The 19,508-nt window shown below is 41.6% G+C and overlaps 1 protein-coding gene across 1 annotated transcript in view; it reads left to right on the top strand.

Annotated features, from left to right (window-relative positions):
- The window catches only part of wapl.S (WAPL cohesin release factor S homeolog), a 63,913-nt gene that overhangs the window by 32,134 nt on the left and 12,271 nt on the right, over positions 1–19,508 (top strand). The window contains exons 8-15 of the mRNA XM_018239476.2: positions 212–323; positions 1,704–1,928; positions 2,684–2,795; positions 7,186–7,283; positions 8,051–8,127; positions 8,625–8,800; positions 10,208–10,323; positions 11,324–11,482. Coding sequence (XP_018094965.1) covers positions 212–323; positions 1,704–1,928; positions 2,684–2,795; positions 7,186–7,283; positions 8,051–8,127; positions 8,625–8,800; positions 10,208–10,323; positions 11,324–11,482 — 1,075 coding nt within the window. The remainder of the gene's footprint in view (positions 1–211; positions 324–1,703; positions 1,929–2,683; positions 2,796–7,185; positions 7,284–8,050; positions 8,128–8,624; positions 8,801–10,207; positions 10,324–11,323; positions 11,483–19,508) is intronic.

Genomic DNA, 19,508 nt, shown 5'->3' with positions numbered 1-19,508 from the left:
GGGAATTTTCATTCTGATTTCTTTCAGGGGTTTAGGACTACTTGCACAGCTGAAGTTTGTAAAATCTTAAAGTAGTTTTCTCTAACTTTGAAATGATTCTTCATATCCTGTCATGGCATATTTTTTATCTTGATTTTGTTAATATTTTTATTGTTTGTATAGTTGTCTTTCTGTCAAGTAATTTGTATACTGATATGTCTTCTTTTCACAGTGTAATAAGCCTGGCGACAAAATGTGCCATGCCAAGTTTCCGAATGCATCTAAGGGCGCATGGAATGGTAGCCATGGTCTTTAAAACACTGGACGACAGTCAGCAACACCAGGTACTTTGTAATGTGTAACACAGTTCTGTTTACTTTATAGCAGAGCTTTTTAAACTGTCCGTTCAAGGCCTGTAGTCATCACAGCATTAGGTCATTTGCCTCTTTAATTGCTAAAGGGCATAGTTATTTAAATTACCAGAAAAAGGAGGGTGAAATATTTTGCATAAACTTATCAGTATAATTGTTTCCAAATGACATCAAGTCCCTCTTTATTTTATGGTACTTGTGTAGTGCCTTTTAAACACATCCATTAGTTATAAATGGCAGTTTTGTTGAACCTTAAATTAGAGTTTATATTTACATTTATATTTTTTGCATAAATATTTATTTGCAGGGGATTATTCCAAACACCTTATTTTCATATTTGTGTATTATTGAGTAGGAACTGTTCTTGTGATGGGGTAAAATCACATTTTGACAAATAAAACTTTTCATGGCAATTTGAATATTTGAATTTCTTTTAAAATTAGCTCCCTACATGTAAGGTTAGAATGTGTTTTGAGACCCCTGACAAAAGTGTCTGTACCCAAGTACTGCATGATGCCATACTAAAGTCATCTTAGACAAATCATAAACATAGCGGACTGTTACTGATTGTCTTTATGTGTATTAAAAGTTTTCTTAAATGTGAGTTACTCCTAGTGAACTAGATGTATCCCTCCAACATCATCCGTTGAGAAAAATTAGGGGTTTAAAGTAATACTAACTTATTACAATAAAGAAAGTACTAGAATGTACAGACTGCACATTTCATTTATATTATATTAATTTAATCAAATAATATTTATTATCATCAAAAGTGCCCTAAGCTGGCCTCAGCTATGAAACACTTTATCCTTGCTGACACTCCAAAGAAGCTGGTGGTCGATCGCACCAGTCTGGTGACCGCAACCTTTCCATAGGCTATAGTACTGTTCAGATTTGTATCCCAGCCTATAGAAATATTTTACTGCCTCCAGCCCAGCATCAATGAAGGCAGCTGCTCTCTCCGCAACACTAGCACTATATAAGGAGAGTTGAGTAAGTGCTGCTGAACTGGTGCTAGTCTACAGGCACTTTTGATGAAATGAATGGTACAGTGCTACATCAGTAATACTGATGCATTCCTCATACCTATTGAAACATGTCATTAATGCATTATTGATAGTATGACATACCTGCTTTTTTAACATTCCTGAGTATGAATCTAAGAATTCAGCAAGGCAGAATTTAATCTAGCTATTATACTCTGGCAGCTTTCAACCTAATCGATTATTTTCTGATAATTTACTCTCCTGCTGGAGTATTTTATTGTGTGTGTTTGAAATAGTCAGTGGAAAATGTTTTCTTCATGGGCATTTCTTGTATGTTTGCTTATACCTGTTTTTTTTTCAATATTAGAATCTAGCACTTTGTACTGCTGCACTGATGTATATACTCAGCAGGGATCGCTTAAACATGGACCTAGACAGGGCGAGCTTGGATCTTATGATCCGACTTTTAGAAATGGAGCAAGACCCCTCAGCAAGACAAATGAATGAGAAAGAAATGAATAAGATCAAAGAGAAAATACGCAAACTGTGTGAAACTGTCCACAACAAACATTTAGATTTGGAAAACATAACAGTAAGTCCTTATAAAAGTTGTTAATTCTTTTGTGATTAGAATACGCTTCTGTATTATTAATTATTGTTATGAACACACAGAATGAACTCCCCCCACACACTGCACTGACACTTAGTTTATATATATCGAGACAGGGAGAGAACATGCTATTAATTGCTTAAGCAGCCGTGGTTTCAAGGTGTCTGTGGTAATGCCAAATGATGCGCCATATGGGGACATTACTTCTGCAAATAGGAGAATATATAATGGTAAATATAACAATCTACTTGGTTTTTAATTTAATAAATTAAAGGGTGTAGCTGTTCGTAGGGTAGCCAATTAAATTTTGTTTTTATTTTGGTAATTTTGTTATATAGCATATATTTCTTATATTGTATGCATCTTGAATGAAAGACAGCTTGCTGCAGGAATATTTTAGGTAGTTTATTTAATGCACTTTAGTAAAAAGTATACTCTGCATAAAATTTTAATAAGTTCAATGAATTATTGCCCTTTAACTCCAGTTTATCTTACTTGTAGCCTTAGGGCAGCAACTCAAAGGGCGAGTCAAGGTTTTTTTTCTGGGTAAGCAGATAATAGGCACTGGTCTCTTTCATTTCACTGTATATGGCAGTCAGGTCTATGACAACCAACACCATAGAGTCTATGTTCTGTGGCAGATAAGCAGTTATTATTAACCCTAAAAATATTCCTACATGTGGTCGGTTGCTTTATTTCTATATACCTGTTAATTTGACTTTTCATCCACAACACAGGCTGGCCACTTGGCAATGGAAACTTTATTATCTCTCACATCAAAACGTGCAGGAGACTGGTTTAAAGAGGAGCTAAGACTTCTAGGTGGTCTTGATCATATTGTGGATAAAGGTACGCTCTTTTCATTTTACAAACCCTTTATGATTAATAGCCGTTAAATGTACAAATAACATATAACAGCTTAAAGGAATTGTTCATTATAAAAATAAAAACTAAATAGGCTGTGCAAAATAAAAGCTTCTAATATAGTTAGTTAGCCAAAAATGTTATCTGTAAAGACTGGAGTGACTGGATGTCTACAATGCAATGTAATCTCTCCTACCGCACACCTGTAGTTCACCAATCCTGCAACTAGTAGTGCCTTTCTTCCGTTGACCTGGCAGGGTCCCTTAGCACCATATGTGTATAGAAAGCGGATCCGCACACACTCTGGTTGATGCAGTCGGGGAGTATCCCCTTTTATTTAGCCACCAAACATTCAATGTTTCGGGGGGGGGGGAACACACTCCCTTCATCAGGATACAATTCTTAGTGCAGTAGCCCATTTAAACCCAACTTCCCACACCTTCTTTTCCCATCATGCAACTCTCCACAGTATTTAACCCTTATGTGGAATACAGGGATACTTATTAATAGATTCAAAATTTGAAAAAACAGTTTACAAAATAATCATCTTCAATATCAAAGTGTCCAAGTGCAGTCCATATTGAGATAATAAATATTGTGTATAAAAAGTTTTTACAAATTATGTGGAATACAGGGATACTTATTAATCAAATTCAAAATCTGAAAAAACAGTTTACAAAATAATCATCTTCAATATCAAAGTGTCCAAGTGCAGTCCATATTGAGATAATAAATATTGTGTATAAAAACTTTTTTACAAATTCACATCCATTATAACATTATTATAAAATTCCGTGTGTTACCCTTAATATTCTAAGTTATCATTCAGCAGTTCTTATCTGTAAAAAATAGAATGATGTAAAAAGGTTAAAAAGTTCTCTCATAAGAAACACGTATAACTAAAATTCTCATTTAGGCCCTTTGGTGTAAGTGTTTTTAACTGCCAAATCCAAAAGGCCTCCCGTCTTAATAAAGACCTTTTATCTATCTCACCTTTCTGCCTGTGTATTACTTCCAATATTTGCCAGAACAAGATGAGATACGTGTAGACCTGCTGTTTCAACACACACCATCCATCATGTGATAAGCATTCAATTTAAAGAAATAAGAAACAGACCAGGAACAGGCAGTACTTTTGTCTGCAAACACACTTTATCGGTGTATTTTCACTCACGACATGTTTCGGGAGCCAGTCCCCTTTTCAAGGGTGTGGTGAATAATCCAAACAAGCGCTACAAACTGGTAATGCCTGGTCATGTAGATAAGCATCCTTTATGTCCAGTGACATCAATATCTGTCCAGGCTCCATTCCTCTGATCACAGATCGTAGTGCTTCCATCTTGAAACGAACAGACCTAACAAATGTTTTCAAAAGTTTTAGGTCTAGGACTGGCCTGAATGATCTGTCCTTCTTCATTCATGATGAAGAGATTTGAGTAAAACCTGGAGAATCTCTCCTGCAAGGGAACTGTTGCTATTACTCCTGAATCCTCCAATCTGGTAATGCAGTCTACAAAAGAATGTGCCTTTATGGCGCTGGATGGAGTTCTGGACCTAATGAATTTGTTGGGGGAAAGTGATAGGAAGTTGATATGTTAACCCTCTAGACTATTTAGTTGACTAGGTGTCCGAAGCTTGTTGGTTCCACACCTCCCGGAATAGCAGTAACTTGCTTACTATTGGTTCTCTTGATCCTGGAGGGGGTGACCCCCTCAGGCTGCCGCAAATTTGTCACATTGGAGCTCGTTGTGGGGCTTGTTGGTTTTCCATGTCACCAGTCCCTTGTCGCCTGGTTTGGAGCGAAAATGAGACCGCTGAGGGGAACTGTTTCTTCAAGGAAAGCGTCCTCTTTGCCCTCTGAAAAATCTCTCTCGTCTGGACGATGTAGCTGGCCTACCCTTAGATTGTGGAAGGAATGTGTTTTTCCCCCCCTGTCGCCTGAGAAATCATTTTTTCTAGCTCCTCTCCGAACAATCGATGTCCTTTAAACGGCAGAGAAATGATAGACTTTTTGGAACTGAGGTCTGCTGCCCAACTCTTAAGCATTTCACAGGTAGGCAGAGGCATCCACTATGGGTAGAACCGATGAAATGAGGTCTAGGGACGTCATCTTGAAAGTCTTTGAGAAGAGCTTCGGCCCAGGCTTGAAACACTCTAGCTACCCACGCCAAAGTTAGTAATGGACGCAGAGCTGATCCCTAGGATAAATAGATCGCTCTTAGGAGGCTTTCCATCCATCCGTCTGTCAGATGGGTCTTTAAATGCTGCTGCATCCGTAACTGGCAAAGTGGTAAAGGTGGATAGTCGTGAGCATCTACTACTGGCGGGTTGGACTACTTATCCACCACTTCCTTGGGAAATGGATAAGACTTAGCAAATTTCTTAGTGGCTTGAAATTTCCATTCAGGAAAGTTATATTCCTCCTGTATCAAGCTAGTCAGCTGATCATGTGCAGGAAAACATACTTTAGACTTGCTTTGTCTCTTAAATAGGCCTGTAGCTTGGCTCTTTTCCTCCTGTGCTTGCAGGATATTGATCATTTGTCACAATCCCCTCTGCATCTGGAGAAGTAAGTCTGGGCTCTCCATCTGAGGTGGGTTCTGTTTAGGGTTTCGGGTTCTGAGAGGAGGCTGTCCCCCTGAGCAGGCTCTGCACAGTGGCTCACTCTGGCCCCCAGTAGACTTAGCGTGGCATTTTGTACAGGCAAAATAAGTGACCTGTGCCGCTGTTGGGGCCTGGGGAATATTCCCCCCCATCTTACCTTCTGCCATAGTGCAGTAGTGTACATTGTGGTGAATATGCGGTGCGCAGGGTGAGCTAAGGCTGCTCCTCAGATAGCTTAGGGTGCCTGCTGCTCTTTGAGTTAGTGACCACTAATTGCACCATTATTTGTTGTGTGCCCTCTGTCTGCCGAAATATCACTGAGCTGAGGGGATACTGGTAGCGGCGTTTTCCCGCCACCATGTCTCCAAATGGCGCTGCGTGACTCGCGCCACAAGTGCCACTTCTCTAAGTCGGACTGTGTTTATGATGGTCCTATCTGCTTCCTCCCTCAATACTCGCACCAGTCGCAGAGAGCTACCTCTACCTTCTACCAGCAACGCGAGTCTGAGAGAGGACCTTGATGTGCTCGCTGATGTCGCTGCCAGTCCTGGAGGGGCCTAAGCTGAGGAAACATCGAGGGAGAGCGGGTGTGGGGGATGAGGATACCCCCTGCCCTCATACCTGATGTATGGCTGCCAGTAGGAGAGATTTTCTTCTCTTCTGCGCCAATTGGTGTAGGGCTGTCTGAGGGATACATTCACCTTTACTGGCAGTGGAAGTCCTATGTAGAGGGGCTAACTCTCTAGTATACAGGTATTCCTGTTCCTGGAGTTGCCCCTGAATCAGCGAAGTCTGCCGTAACTGAAGAAAAAAATCTCTGTGGTCCATCCTCCTGGTTGCAGGACACTTGAAAAACTGAATACAGTGCGTGGGGGTTAAGCTGAGAGACCAGACATGCCCCCCTGATTTAACTTACAAGTGTCCTAGAGGATGGAGCTTAACCCCCCTGGTTCCCTGTGTCCCCGTGAGATGACAGAGAAATGGTAATTGTGACATGTCCAAAAGTTGGACACTAATTAGTATTTAGGAATGCCCCCTTTGATACAGTCCACAGTGACGTTTGTGGATATTTAGGAAAATCCATTTTTCTCTCTACATGTGCAGTGTTCCTTTTGCCACTGGATGCCTCACAAAGTTAAAGCATAAAAGATGCACACCCATGTTAAAGGGGACCCGTCACCCAAAAAATATTATTCAAAATGCTGTTTTATAACATTAGACAAGCAAAATGAACTATAATTATACTATGTAAATTATTTGAATCATGTTTCCTTGAGTCTGGGAATTCATAATTATAACAAGCAGGCAAGAGCCATTTGGTGAACACTGTTATTAAGGCAAGTCTTGCATCATCTCAGAATCTTATTTGTGCACCAGAATGGTGGAACAGATGTCCATCCCCATGCCCTGGCTACATAATTAAACGGTGAAGAGAACGGGGAAACGTGCGGAGAGCAGTGACATCTAGAACGTGCTGAATGGAAAGTGAAAGTAATTGTCTGCCCTGCCTCTATGCCACAGACCACATGAATGTGGTCAAACGGCAAAATACGCTTAAGATGAGTTTGATGATATGCTCCGCATAAGAACAGCTGTCACTTGCAAAGGCTCTTATACATAGCGCTCTGAGCAATTTTACATTATGTTATAATGAACTATATATTCCCCTATAATTGCTGGTATAAGTCACTGTATCAATGCCATATGAGAATTTCTTGAACTGTAGGAAATATTTGTTTTTCCTTCTACTAACAGTTTTTTCCTCCCATAGTTAAAGAATGTGTTAAACACCTTGATCGTGATGAAAGTGAACAAAAATTAGTTGCTTCTTTGTGGGGAGCAGAACGATGTTTACGGGTCTTGGAGAGCGTAAGTGTCTCTTTCTTCAGTGGAAAACAGAGTGGTGACATGATTAAACAAATGATGGATTTTAGCCCAAAACGCTTCTTGTCTGCAGCCACACTGCCTTCTATTATACTCAGTGTTACATTGAGACTTGTAGCTTCTAAGTATAGTAGTTACAAATATGTTTTATGCCTACAGTGGGACATGTTGTGTACTTGTTTTCCTTAGAAACCATTGAAAATATTTTGTCAATATATTCCAGTAGTCATTTTTATACCAACTTGGAGGGTTGGGCAGTAGACTGGTAGATCCCTTGTAAATGAACACTATCCCAAGCCCCTGTCCCTGAAGCAGGCTTTCTTGTGCAGCTGTCTAAAGGCACTCTGTGGATTGACCCTTAACCTGAGGTGAACCACAGGTTGAGCACCAACTGGGAGAGTTTGGGTTGAAATCCGGCCAACCAATGCGGGTTGGGTGTGGGTCAGATTGGGGAAGTACACTCCTCCGCTGCTCTGTAAGATTTCCTGTCTTTTAACCAGAGGGGCATACAGAACAAGATGGCATAGGTTAGGGTGGGGTGTGGGTGCTATAATGACAACATTTTGCAGGTAAGAGTCAGGTGCGGGTTGAGGTTTCCTGTCCCAGGCATCATTAACTCTTACCACTCTGCTTTTCCCTGCGAAAAAATACCATGTTTACCTCAGGCTTTAGTGAAATTTTTTTTACAGCACTTACATATGGGGCCCTCCTTTCATGTAGCTGGATCTAAGTTGGTTTAATTTTTTTTCCAGGTAACTGTGCATAACCCAGAAAATCAGAGTTATTTAATAGCTTACAAAGATTCACAACTCATTGTGTCTTCAGCAAAGTAAGTTAATTTTACTCCTTCTGAATTCCTGGACTTAAAGAGCACCTATGATAGGAAAATTAGGCAAACGATACTATTTGGCAGCTCCATGGCGCCCACACTATGGGGGAGCGCCTGTTTTGGACAACCACATTAATGGAGGAATCCCCCCATCTTATGTCACACATGTGCATAATGAATGTGCTAGGAGACTCTCTCATTATGTGGTGTGTTTAACTAAACATGGATGTTCATGTCAGGACCTTCCTTCCAATGCTGGCAGCATAATGGTCGCTAGGAACATTTTCAGTCCATGATAATATTTTTAGCCCCCCCCACTGGAGCACAGGCTCTATTTGCAAGCACCTCTAGTTGGGGATACAATTTTACTATCATAGGTGCCCTTTAATGTCTTTGATTTCCATTTTAACTTTCCATTGCTCATGTTCAACAATATTTCTATTGGTTTTATAAAACCTTTAGCTCATGTAACATTTATTTATTTGATCATTCTTCAGAGCACTGCGACACTGTGAGGAATTAATTCAGCGCTATAACCGAGCTGAGGACACCATCTGCATTCCCTACAGCAAATCTCTTCCTCACCATAATTTGTCTAGTAATGTAGGCAAAGCAGTGGAGGACTGCATGAGGTCAATCATTGGTGTTTTGCTTAATTTAACTCATGATAATGGTATGTCACTTTTAATTTTAAATATTTAACTGTGAATTTTGAAATAGATGTTTGATCTGAAAAATTTGCACATTTCATGCCACTCATGACTATTTTCTTTTTTTCCTTTCTTGTTTTATGGCAGGGGATTTAGATATAAACATACTCACAGGATCAGGGCCATTGTCCCAAAAGTCAAAGTAGAAACCATGAACTTTAAATAAAACACTCAGAGTATGTAAAGTAAAATAATATGAGGGCCAGTATGTGACCATATACCTTTATAGGGGTATTTCCCCTTTCAGTTAAATTTAGGTATGCTGTAGAATATCATATTCATACCAACTTTAATTGATCTTCAAATATAATAGTTGTTGCATCATTTGTATTTCTCTTTTGCATCTTTGCAGATATATGGCAGCAAAATTACTATTGTAGTGATGCAATTTGCTTTATATTTCAGGCTCTCGTCATAATTCAGGCTCTCATTCAACCACCTCAGGACTGCTAACAACCAGATGCAATTTCAAATTGGATAGGTGCTGAACAGAAATCTACATAATTCAAAAAGCCATAATGATTATGGCAACTCCCAGTGAATATTATCACTAACCCTTAGACACTAGGCTGGTGCTCCTGTTTATTGAAGAGTGCACCAGCCCATTTCAGCTTTAAATATCAGATTTTATGCTGCTGTGCATGAGTGCTGTCCAGGACACCAGAGGATTGCTGGAGCACCGGGAGTGCTCATGCTCACTAGAACCCTGTTGTAGTGCACTTTTCAGTGTGTTCGAGAGCCAGCTCAGGGTCTAAGGTTTGAAATTATATTCAGTTGGGGTGCAACAGCCATCTACCCAGTTTTAATTTTTAAAATGGTCAATTCCATTAATGCAAAGGTTCGCTTACTTTCATTAATGAACACATCATCTGGTGTCATTCAGGTGGACAGCTTGAAGAAAACTGCAAAAATATTGTCATAAAAGTTATATAGAAAGCAAGCTGCTGCGTGCAGCTGGTAGTATTACTTAAGCCTTCCTATCATAGCTCCATTAGTATGCTGTGCATGTCTAGATCATAATTGTAATGCTCAGTGGAACAGTTTTAGGTCTTTCACTTTTTCCTAGGAACTCAGCAGTGTCACACAGAGCTAGTCAGTAAAGCTATAGATATAGATACATATATATATCTATATATATATCTATCTATCTATATATATATATATATATATATATATCTATATCTATATCTATATATATATATATATATATATATATATCTATATATATATATATATAGTCCACCGAGATACCGGCACTCACAATAATAAAAATAATGTGCCTGGGTGCAGCATCTATAAAGGGCAACAAAATGTACAAGCAGTGAACAAAGAGATTTACTGAATGCAACAAATATAATTTTTTTTATCAGAATGGGGCAGCACGAAAACTGGTGAACAAGACAATCTGATAAGCACTGCACTAAACTGTGTTCTTCAGGTTCCAAAGTTTCTACCTCAAGAACAGCGATTTGATATTCGTGTTTTGGTAAGTTGACAAAGTTTGACCTGGTCCTATGGCATACAGTGCAGATACAGTGCATTTTCATTGTGTGAGCTCTTACTAAATGTGATGGGAGGCACTTTTGGATGCTGGAATATTTGGAAACTTAAAGGAATTGTTCAGTGTAAAAATAAAAACTGTGTAAATAGATAGGCTGTGCAAAATAAAAAATGATTCTAATATAGTTAGTTAGCCAATATACGTAATGTATAAAGACTGGAGTGACTTGATGTCTCACATAACAGAACATAGCACAACTTCCTGCTTTTCAACTCTCTTAGTTTCCACTGACTGGTTACCAGGCAGTAACCAATCAAAGACTTGAAGGGGGGCCACATGGATCATATCTGTTGCTTTTGTATCTGAGCTGCATGCTGAAGATCAATTGCAAACTCACTGAACAGATATGTACCATGTGGCCCCCCTTCAAGTCGCTGACTAGCTCAGAGTTAGAGAGTTGAAAAGCAGGAAGTAGTGTTGTGGCTATTATGTTACACATCCAGTCACTCCAGCCTTTCTTTATACATTACATTTTTGGCTAACTAACTATATTAGAAACATTTATATTTTGCACAGCCTATCTATTCACACAGTTTTTATTTTCACGCTGAACTATTCCTTTAAGAAGTTTGTCATCTAGTCTTGGGGTATTTAGGGGCTATTCAAAGCTAACAACCAAGTGGGACTTGGTAAAACGTACCCAGTTTTTTTGTAAAACTATTGCCCCCCACCAATTCTCTTTAGTCTGTTTAAAAAAAAAAAAAATGAAATCCTTCAATTTGCAATCATGTCTTAACATATGGATAATGCTCAGATTTGCAGATGGGAATATGAAAATGTATATTTTTGTTTTTATAAAATGTGACACTTATTTATCTTTTATTTCTTATTCACCTTTTAATGTAACCGTTTCATTAGATCTGTGTTTTCTATAGTTTTGTTCTAGTATTTATACTTGTTAATTAAGTATCTTTTTAATCATCAGGGCTTAGGTCTGCTGATTAATCTAGTAGAGTACAGCGCTCGTAACAGGCACTGTCTTGTCAACATGGAAACAACTCAATCTTTCGATTCCTTCAGTGCAGAAGGGGAGGTGTCCGTAGGAGAGCCCATGCAAGTTGATGCTGTCCAAGCATTGGTGCTGGTAAGCACGTTTTGATAGATACAGTAAACCCACCAATCACACACTTTATGTATTTCAGGACGACCTAGCAAAAATGAGAGAACATTTTTAAAAAAGGAATGTAAAATTGACATTTTACTGTATAATGACCCTTTTATTTAACAAAGGAAGAAGCGTGCTCCGTTGTCTTTTGATCTTTCTTTTACCATACAGTTGGTGTCCTGCCTATACCCCATACCCATACATTATTCCCTCTGTATCATCTTCCCATAGGTTTCTATCATCAGGCAATGGCATGTTAAAGGGCCTTTATGCTTTCATTATTATTTTCTTTGTATAATGGAAATAGGGATACACCCAATCCCCTAGTATGTCCAACTTGCGATCCTTTTGCTCCATTGAATTAATTATCTGGTATCCATGCTTACAGTTTCAGATGATGTAGAGTTTTTCACCTAGCTGCCATCTTTAGTAGTGCTTCTCTGCCTACTTACTCTTGCCACTGCTGTCCCATATGGAGAGATATAAAAGTTACACTGCTGTATTGTCCATAAGACCATTAAGCCTTCTCCCCAAATCTTATGGGTTTGCCTCAGATTGGGCCTCAGTACACCAAAGGGAAGGAGCCCGTGGCCGTGATATAACTGGTATAGGGTAAGGGCCAGGGTTTGGGGAAATGTCCCCAGCTGCCAGCAATAGAAAGGTGAGATAGACCAAGTGAGAGCAGGATTTGTAAGTTCTTAGTTTGTATGAAAAAGAAGAGGAGTTACCTGGAACAGCTAAACAGAGTACTTTATAAACTTCATGTATGGAGAGGGAAGGACTTTATAAATTTCATGTATGGAGAAGGAAGGAGAGGAAAGTAGAGAGGCTGAGATTTCTATAGCTTTGTCACTTGATGGGAGGTGGCAAAAATGTTTTAGGAAGCATGAAAGTGCAAATGGAAGAAATACAGAATAAAGCATTTTTGGAGTAAGAATTAACATACTAGCAGGTACAAACAAATCTCTTTTTTTTTTTTTTTTGCCTCAGCTGGTTTACTGTTGATTGCAGGGCAATCCAGTTCCTTGACAGACACCAGAACCAAGTTTGGGGTCAATAAAATATCTCTGGCTCACTGAGGAGTGGACACGTGTTTAAATTATTTATCAAAAGAACTAAATCAGAGTAGGCCTAACAGACAAATGTTATTGGGGTTAACAGAAGTAGCGATACGAGCAGAATTACCAGAATAAGCAGTTTACAGAGTTGCAATAAAATGGTGCACATAGCAGTATACGGATTAGCAGAATTATCTGTAGGAATGAGAAGAGATAGGAGTTAGTTCCATGGAACTGACTTGTATAGCTACCATTTCCTAGCACTTAGGAAATGTTAGCACTAGTGCCATGCCCTGTAGTCCAACAGTACAGAACTCTTATCCCTATACCCAAGAACCCAGTTAATCTTTCCTGTGCTCTGTGGAATGCCCGATCCGTTTGCAACAAACTCACCAATATACACGGCCATTTCACAACCAATTCCTTTAATCTACTTGCACTTACTGAAACCTGGCTTTCTCACGTTCTTCACGTTTAGACTACTGTAACTTTCTTTTAATTGGCCTTCCCCTCCAGAGACCTCTCCAGTCCATAATGAACACTGCCGCAAAGGTTAGACCTCAACAACTGCTGCTCCTCCTGCCATGCCAATCCCTACACTGGCTTCCACTATCTTTCAGAATAAAATTCAAATTAATGACCCTAACATTCAAAGCACTTCATAACTCTGCCCAATCCTATATCTCTGAACTCATCTCTATATACTCCCAACCGCTTACTACGCTGCTACTCACCTCTTCTCTCATTACCTCCTCACATGCTTGCTTTCAAGACTTTGCAAGGGCTTCCCCTCCTCTGGAAGGCTCTCCCATAGTCTGTCAGACTTTCTCCCAACCTTTCTGCTTTCATAAGATCTCTTAAAAAGCACTTCTTTAAAGAAGCCTACCCTCACTCTTCTTAACTACCAAATGCAATACTACATATCTCACCTACTTCATTCTGATCTTGCCCACTCCCACACCTTGTGTCTTATTCCCTTCCCTTTAGATTGTAAACTCTTTTGCACAGGGCCTCCTCACCTTTTGTACTTTGTATTGGTTGTGATGTATGTAACTCCATATGTTCTATGTATGTAATGCATGTGATTTAGTTATATAAACACATTTACTTTATAGCTCTGCGAAATAATAAATTATTCCTGGTTCCTCTTTTGAGGCTATCTCCAATGCAACTCCTAAAGGGATGCATTATGGACACCCCTTGTGTAGGAAATATGTTGAGAGGTTCTTGGACAGAAATATCACCACCATGAAGAGTGCACACTGGGGTCAGCATTTTTTAGGGTTCATATATAATATATATTCAATGTCTAATGGTTTGGTGTCATTTGTCTGCATACATTGTCCTGAAATTATTACTTTTGTTATGAGGTGCTCCTGCCAAAGTGTTCAATATCTATAATTGCCTTTAGCTTTCTGCTTTATTTATTTAAAACAACCTTGTATTTGGAAACATGTTAATATGCTGATGTAGATATAGTAGATGCTGCTACACAGGTGCCAAGAAAATGTATTAGTACTAATAACCTATTGTATCTTTTAGTTCAGAAGCTAACCTATTTTGTGTTTATAAGCAATTTTATCTTCTGCATCTGGAACCTTAACCTTTATAGTTGCTGTCTAAACACTTTCTTTAAAAGTTTTTTAAAATCAAAGTGTTATGATTAATTTCATTAGGCTTACTTTTTTCCCCTGAAAGCATTTAGTAATCTCTTAATTGAGATGTATCCCTTTTATTTAAAGCAGAAGGAAAGTGTTCTTGCACTTGGGGGTGCCAAATGTTAGGCCCCCCCCCAAGTGATTGTATTGACTTACCTAAAACCCCGGGGTTATTCCAGCGAGCACCACAGAGCGATCCTCTTCCAGTCTTTCTTTGCGCAGTAGAGCGAAAAGCTGAAGTTGAAAAGTTGGCTATTTCGTTCTACTGCACATGTGTCTGCCCCGGGAAATTTGAAGAAAGAAGAACCTGGAAGTGGATCACTCCGTGGTGCTTGCTGGAATAACCTCGGGCCAGTGCAGTTTTCTGCTGATAAGAGCACTGGCCTGGGGTTTCAGGTAAGTAAATACAATCACCCCCAAGTGCATTCCCATTTAGAGATAATATATGACAGCAAGCAATTATTTAGTACACAAAGTATTAAAGGAGAAGGAAAGGTTAAAACTAAGTAAGCCTTATCAGAAAGGTCCATCTAAATATACCAGTAAACCCCCAAAGTAATGCTGCTCTGAGTCCCCTGTCAAAAGAAACACAGCATTTCTTTCCTTCTATTGTGTACACATGGGCTTCTGTATCAGACTTCCTGCCTTCAGCTTAAACCTAATTGCCCTGGGCAAGAGCATGCTTAGTTTGCTCCTCTTCCCCCTCCCCCTCCCTTCTCTACTGTAATCTGAGCCCAGAGCAGGGAGAGACTCAGGCAGGAAGTGATGTCACACCACATTAATACTGCAGCTCCTATCCTAAACAAACAGACAGTTTATAGAGCTTTTTACTCAGGTATGGTAAAACATTCTACAGAATAAATATAGCATTCTAGCTCGCACTATTGCAGCTAATCTATTGGCAATAAAATGCCTCCGTAGCTTTCCTTCTCCTTTAAACTTTTCTCTAAGTCATCTTGGGGGACACAGGGACAGTGGGGTATAGCTGGTACATCCAGGAGGGCAGGACACAACAGTAGGAAAAACCTTAGCCCCTCCTCTACTGGCTATACCCCCAGCAGGCGGAGCTTAGATCAGTTTTTGTTGTGTCCTCAGGAGGATAGGACGTAAGATTTTTACTATGTTTATTATTTTCATTTTTTGTCAGTTGCTTGACACCAGGGAATGCCCAGGCCCTCTACACTGAGCAGAGGTTACCCATAGGCATTCCCCAACGTGGGACCTGTCTCCGGGGTCCTTATGTGAAAGACCATCCAGTCTCATATAGTTTCCCCTCTTTTAGGTGGAAACTGACTGGCCGGAGAACAGAGGAGAAGGCGCAGGACTCTGTAAGTATAGCTGTCCTCTTCTCCTCTATATTCCCTCTCTAATTTTTAGAAAAGAGGTCTGCTAAGGGCTGCCTTCAGAGCTGACTGGGTTAACATGGCTGTTAACTCCTCCTGTTCCCCTCCCTCCTCCTACAATGTGCGCATTCACGAGGTGTATCCGGCTCCACTGTTACCCTTAACAGATTGTGAGCTGAACAGCGCTGCACTGCTGTTTAAACAATGCGAGGAGGAGTAGCAGCTACTATATTGTATTAGTGCTGGGGCATTTTCGAGGAAGCGGACTATCAGCTTCTTCAAGGTGCGCAGCACTGGAGGAGGATGAGCGCTCTAGTTTTGGCGCCATTCGTCTGTATTCTCGCGCGATCTGAGCGCTACTTCAGTTGCGGCCACCATTTTGTTTTGCTGCTTAGGAGCTTCAGTAGGCGCACACCATAGCGCAACAGCAGCTCTCTAGTGGAAGGCAGCTGTTACAAGCCTCTGGCCCTCCAGAGCCTCACATCCCTCTGTATGACTAGTGCGGGAGACGCTGTAGCAGCCTGAATTCACTGCAAGGTCCCCAGGGAGAGCCTCCTCTGCTGGCCCCTATCAAGCACGGTTGAGCTAAGATATTTATATATATATATATCTATTGCATATTATACTGTAGTGTCTGGCAATTACTGCTATTACCATGTCTGAGGGAACTGGTGACAGGCCTTTTTCTAGAGGGGCACCTCCTGCCCAGGTCAGATATTTAGCCTGTGCCACTTGCCGCAAACGTTTGCCCTCTGGGCACAAAGAACCTTTATGTACTAAGTGCAAGCCGGTGGTTGGTCCTGAATCTCCAGAACCTGCTCCTCCCCAAGCAGACCAGGGCGGCCAAGGGGTGCAAGCATCTCCACCTAGAAGCTCTCCACCTCCAGGGCCTTCACATAAACAACCTTCCACTCCAGAGTGGGCATCACAGTTAGCTTCTGGGATACCTAAATTAGCACAGTCACTAGACAAACTGCTTTCCCGTCTTGACAAGCCCAAGGGGAGAGTTTCAAAACGTAGAGACCCCTCTCCATCCGAGGAAGAGAGCGATTCTCCTCCCAGATATTTTTCACCATTCCTACCAGATTCCGGAGATGAAAAGAGACCCCTCTCCATCCGAGGAAGAGAGCGATTCTCCTCCCAGATATTTTTCACCATTCCTACCAGATTCCGGAGATGAATTTGGGCATTCAGACGGCGAACTCTTATCAGACTCAGAAAGGGAGGATGAGGATTCGCACAAAAATTCCTCAGAATCTGTGGATGCACTCATTACCTCTGTACTTGAAACTCTTCATTTTCAGGACCCAGGGGCATCATCTGACACAGCAAAGAGCCTGTTTAAAGTTTTAAAGTTTAAAGTTTTCCTGCTCATGCTCAACTTGATCAGATTATTCAGCAGGAATGGGATACTCCAGAGAGACGTTTTCAAACAAATAGAAAATTTCAAAGACTCTATCCATTTCCTAAGGAGCTTACAGAAAAGTGGTCAATGCCACCTTCAGTGGATCCGCCAGTATCCCGGCTCTCTAAGAACACCGCTCTTCCTGTTCCAGATGCCTCGTCTTTCAGGGATTCTATGGATAAGAAGCTAGAGAGTCTTCTACGTTCCGTGTTTTCAGCTTCAGGCACCTCGCTACGACCTGTCCTAGCCATGGCATGGGTCAGCAGAGCAGTCCAGTCCTGGTCAGACTCCCTACTTAATGCCATTGATTCTGGGACACCCCGCCATGAGCTTTCTCAATATGCTTCCCAGATTAAGGAAGCGAATGACTACATTTGTGAGGCTTCACTAGATGCACTGCAGGTCATCAGCAGATCATCGGCACTTTCTGTGGCAGCCCGCAGATCACTTTGGATGAAACTCTGGTCAGCAGACCTTTCCTCTAAAAAGTCTCTAACCTCCATTCCCTTTAAGGGCAAGCTTCTGTTCGGTCCTGACCTGGACAAGATTATCAGTCAAGCAACAGGGGGCAAGAGCACCCTACTACCTCAACCTAAAGCTCGGCCCTCCTTCCGCAGGGGAAAATTTTTTCGTGGCTCCCAAGCCAAACACACGAGATCTTCTCCACCTCGACAATCTCTGTAAGCAGAGATCTTCCTGGCAAAACAAAAAACACATCACTAAGGCAGGGGACAAGACTGCCTCAGCATGACTGCATCTGCGCTTCGGCAGTCACAGGTCCGATAGGGGGCAGGCTCGGCAATTTTTCCAGAGTATGGACCACAATCATTCAAGACTCATGGATCCACAAGGTAGTAACCCAGGGCTACCATCTAGAATTTGCCTCAAGCCCCCCCCCCCATCGTTTCTTCATGTCCAGACTGCCACAGAACTCAGACAAGAAGACAGCCTTCCTGGGCGCAATCTCAGCTCTTTCGAAGGCGCAGGTAATCATTCCCGTACCGGTCACAGAACTTTTCAAGGGCTACTATTCGAACTTCTTTGTAGTGCCCAAGAAGGACGGATCGGTAAGACCCATTTTAGATCTCAAGGAATTAAACAAATTTCTTCGTCATCGAAGATTCAAGATGGAGTCTCTCAGATCTGTCATTGCGGCGATGTCCCCGGGACAATTCCTGATTTCTCTAGACATAAAGGATGCCTACCTTCATGTTCCCATTTTCCCACCGCATCAGAAATATTTAAGATTTGCTTTCCAAAATTGCCACTATCAGTTCACAAGCCTTCCCTTCGGGCTAATGTCCGCTCCGAGGGTCTTCACAAAGATCATGGCGGCAGCAACTGCAGTGATTCGCAATGCCAGAGTTTCCATCACACCCTACCTGGACGACCTGCTGATCAAAGCACCCTCCTCCACGGAAGCTCAGAGATCTCTCCAAATATCCATGGACAAGCTCCAGGAACTAGGCTGGGTCTTAAATCTAGAGAAATCTTCCCTAATGCCCAGCCAATCCATGGTCTTCCTCGGCATGCAATTCAATACACAAACACAGAGAATTTATCTACCTCAAGAAAAGGTCTGTCATCTCCAAGCCTTAGTAAAGTCGCTCCTCCAGAGGCCTCAACACTCAGTCAAATTCTGTATGAGGGTGTTAGGGGTCATGGTATCCACCATAGAAGCAGTACCTTTCGCCCAATTCCATCTACGGGAGCTCCAGTGGAATATTCTGAGGTTTTGGAAAAGGAAATCCCTCTTTCAAGAGATTCGACTTTCCAGCAAGACGAGAGCGTCTCTCCTCTGGTGGTTGGACCACACTCATCTGTCCCGGGGCAGACCTATGGGAGAACCGACATGGCGCATACTCACGACGGACGCGAGTCTTTTCGGTTGGGGAGCAGTTCTCGAGGGGCACTCTGCCCAGGGTCAGTGGAACTCACGGGAAGTGAGACTACAAATCAACCTGCTCGAGATTCGTGCAATCCGCCTAGCCCTAATCCATTGGCAACAAATTCTACAAGGTCAGGCCGTAAAGATACAGTGGTGGCCTATATCAACCACCAGGGGGGCACAAGAAGCACAAGAAGCAGAAGTGCACTAGACGAAGTCAATCTCATCTTCAAGTGGGCCGAGGCTCATCAGACCCATCTGTCAGCCATTTACATCCCAGGGCTGCTAAACTGGGAAGAGATTATCTAAGCAGACAATCCCTAGACCCAGGGGAGTGGTCATTGAAGGAGGAGATCTTCCAGGAGATAATACAGAGGTGGGGCATCCCAGAGGTGGATCTAATGGCGACCAGGCACAACCGAAAGGTCCCAGCGTTCATAGCTCGATACAGAGATCCACTAGACGCTCTGACAGCCAAGTGGCAGTTCCATCTGGCCTATGCATTTCCTCCCCTACCTCTCGTACCCAGGACTCTCAGGAAACTTCAGCAAGAGCAGACCACTCTTATCCTCAAAGCACCAAGGTGGCCGAGACGCTCCTGGTACACAGACCTTCTCAACATGTCCGTGGCAGAGCCTTGGACCCTACCTCAA

The sequence above is a fragment of the Xenopus laevis genome, chromosome 7S (assembly GCF_017654675.1).
Source record: "Xenopus laevis strain J_2021 chromosome 7S, Xenopus_laevis_v10.1, whole genome shotgun sequence".
In the NCBI taxonomy this organism is placed as follows: domain Eukaryota; kingdom Metazoa; phylum Chordata; class Amphibia; order Anura; family Pipidae; genus Xenopus; species Xenopus laevis.
Note: the sequence above shows the minus strand (reverse complement) of the source record. Positions and strands in the feature narration are given on the sequence as shown.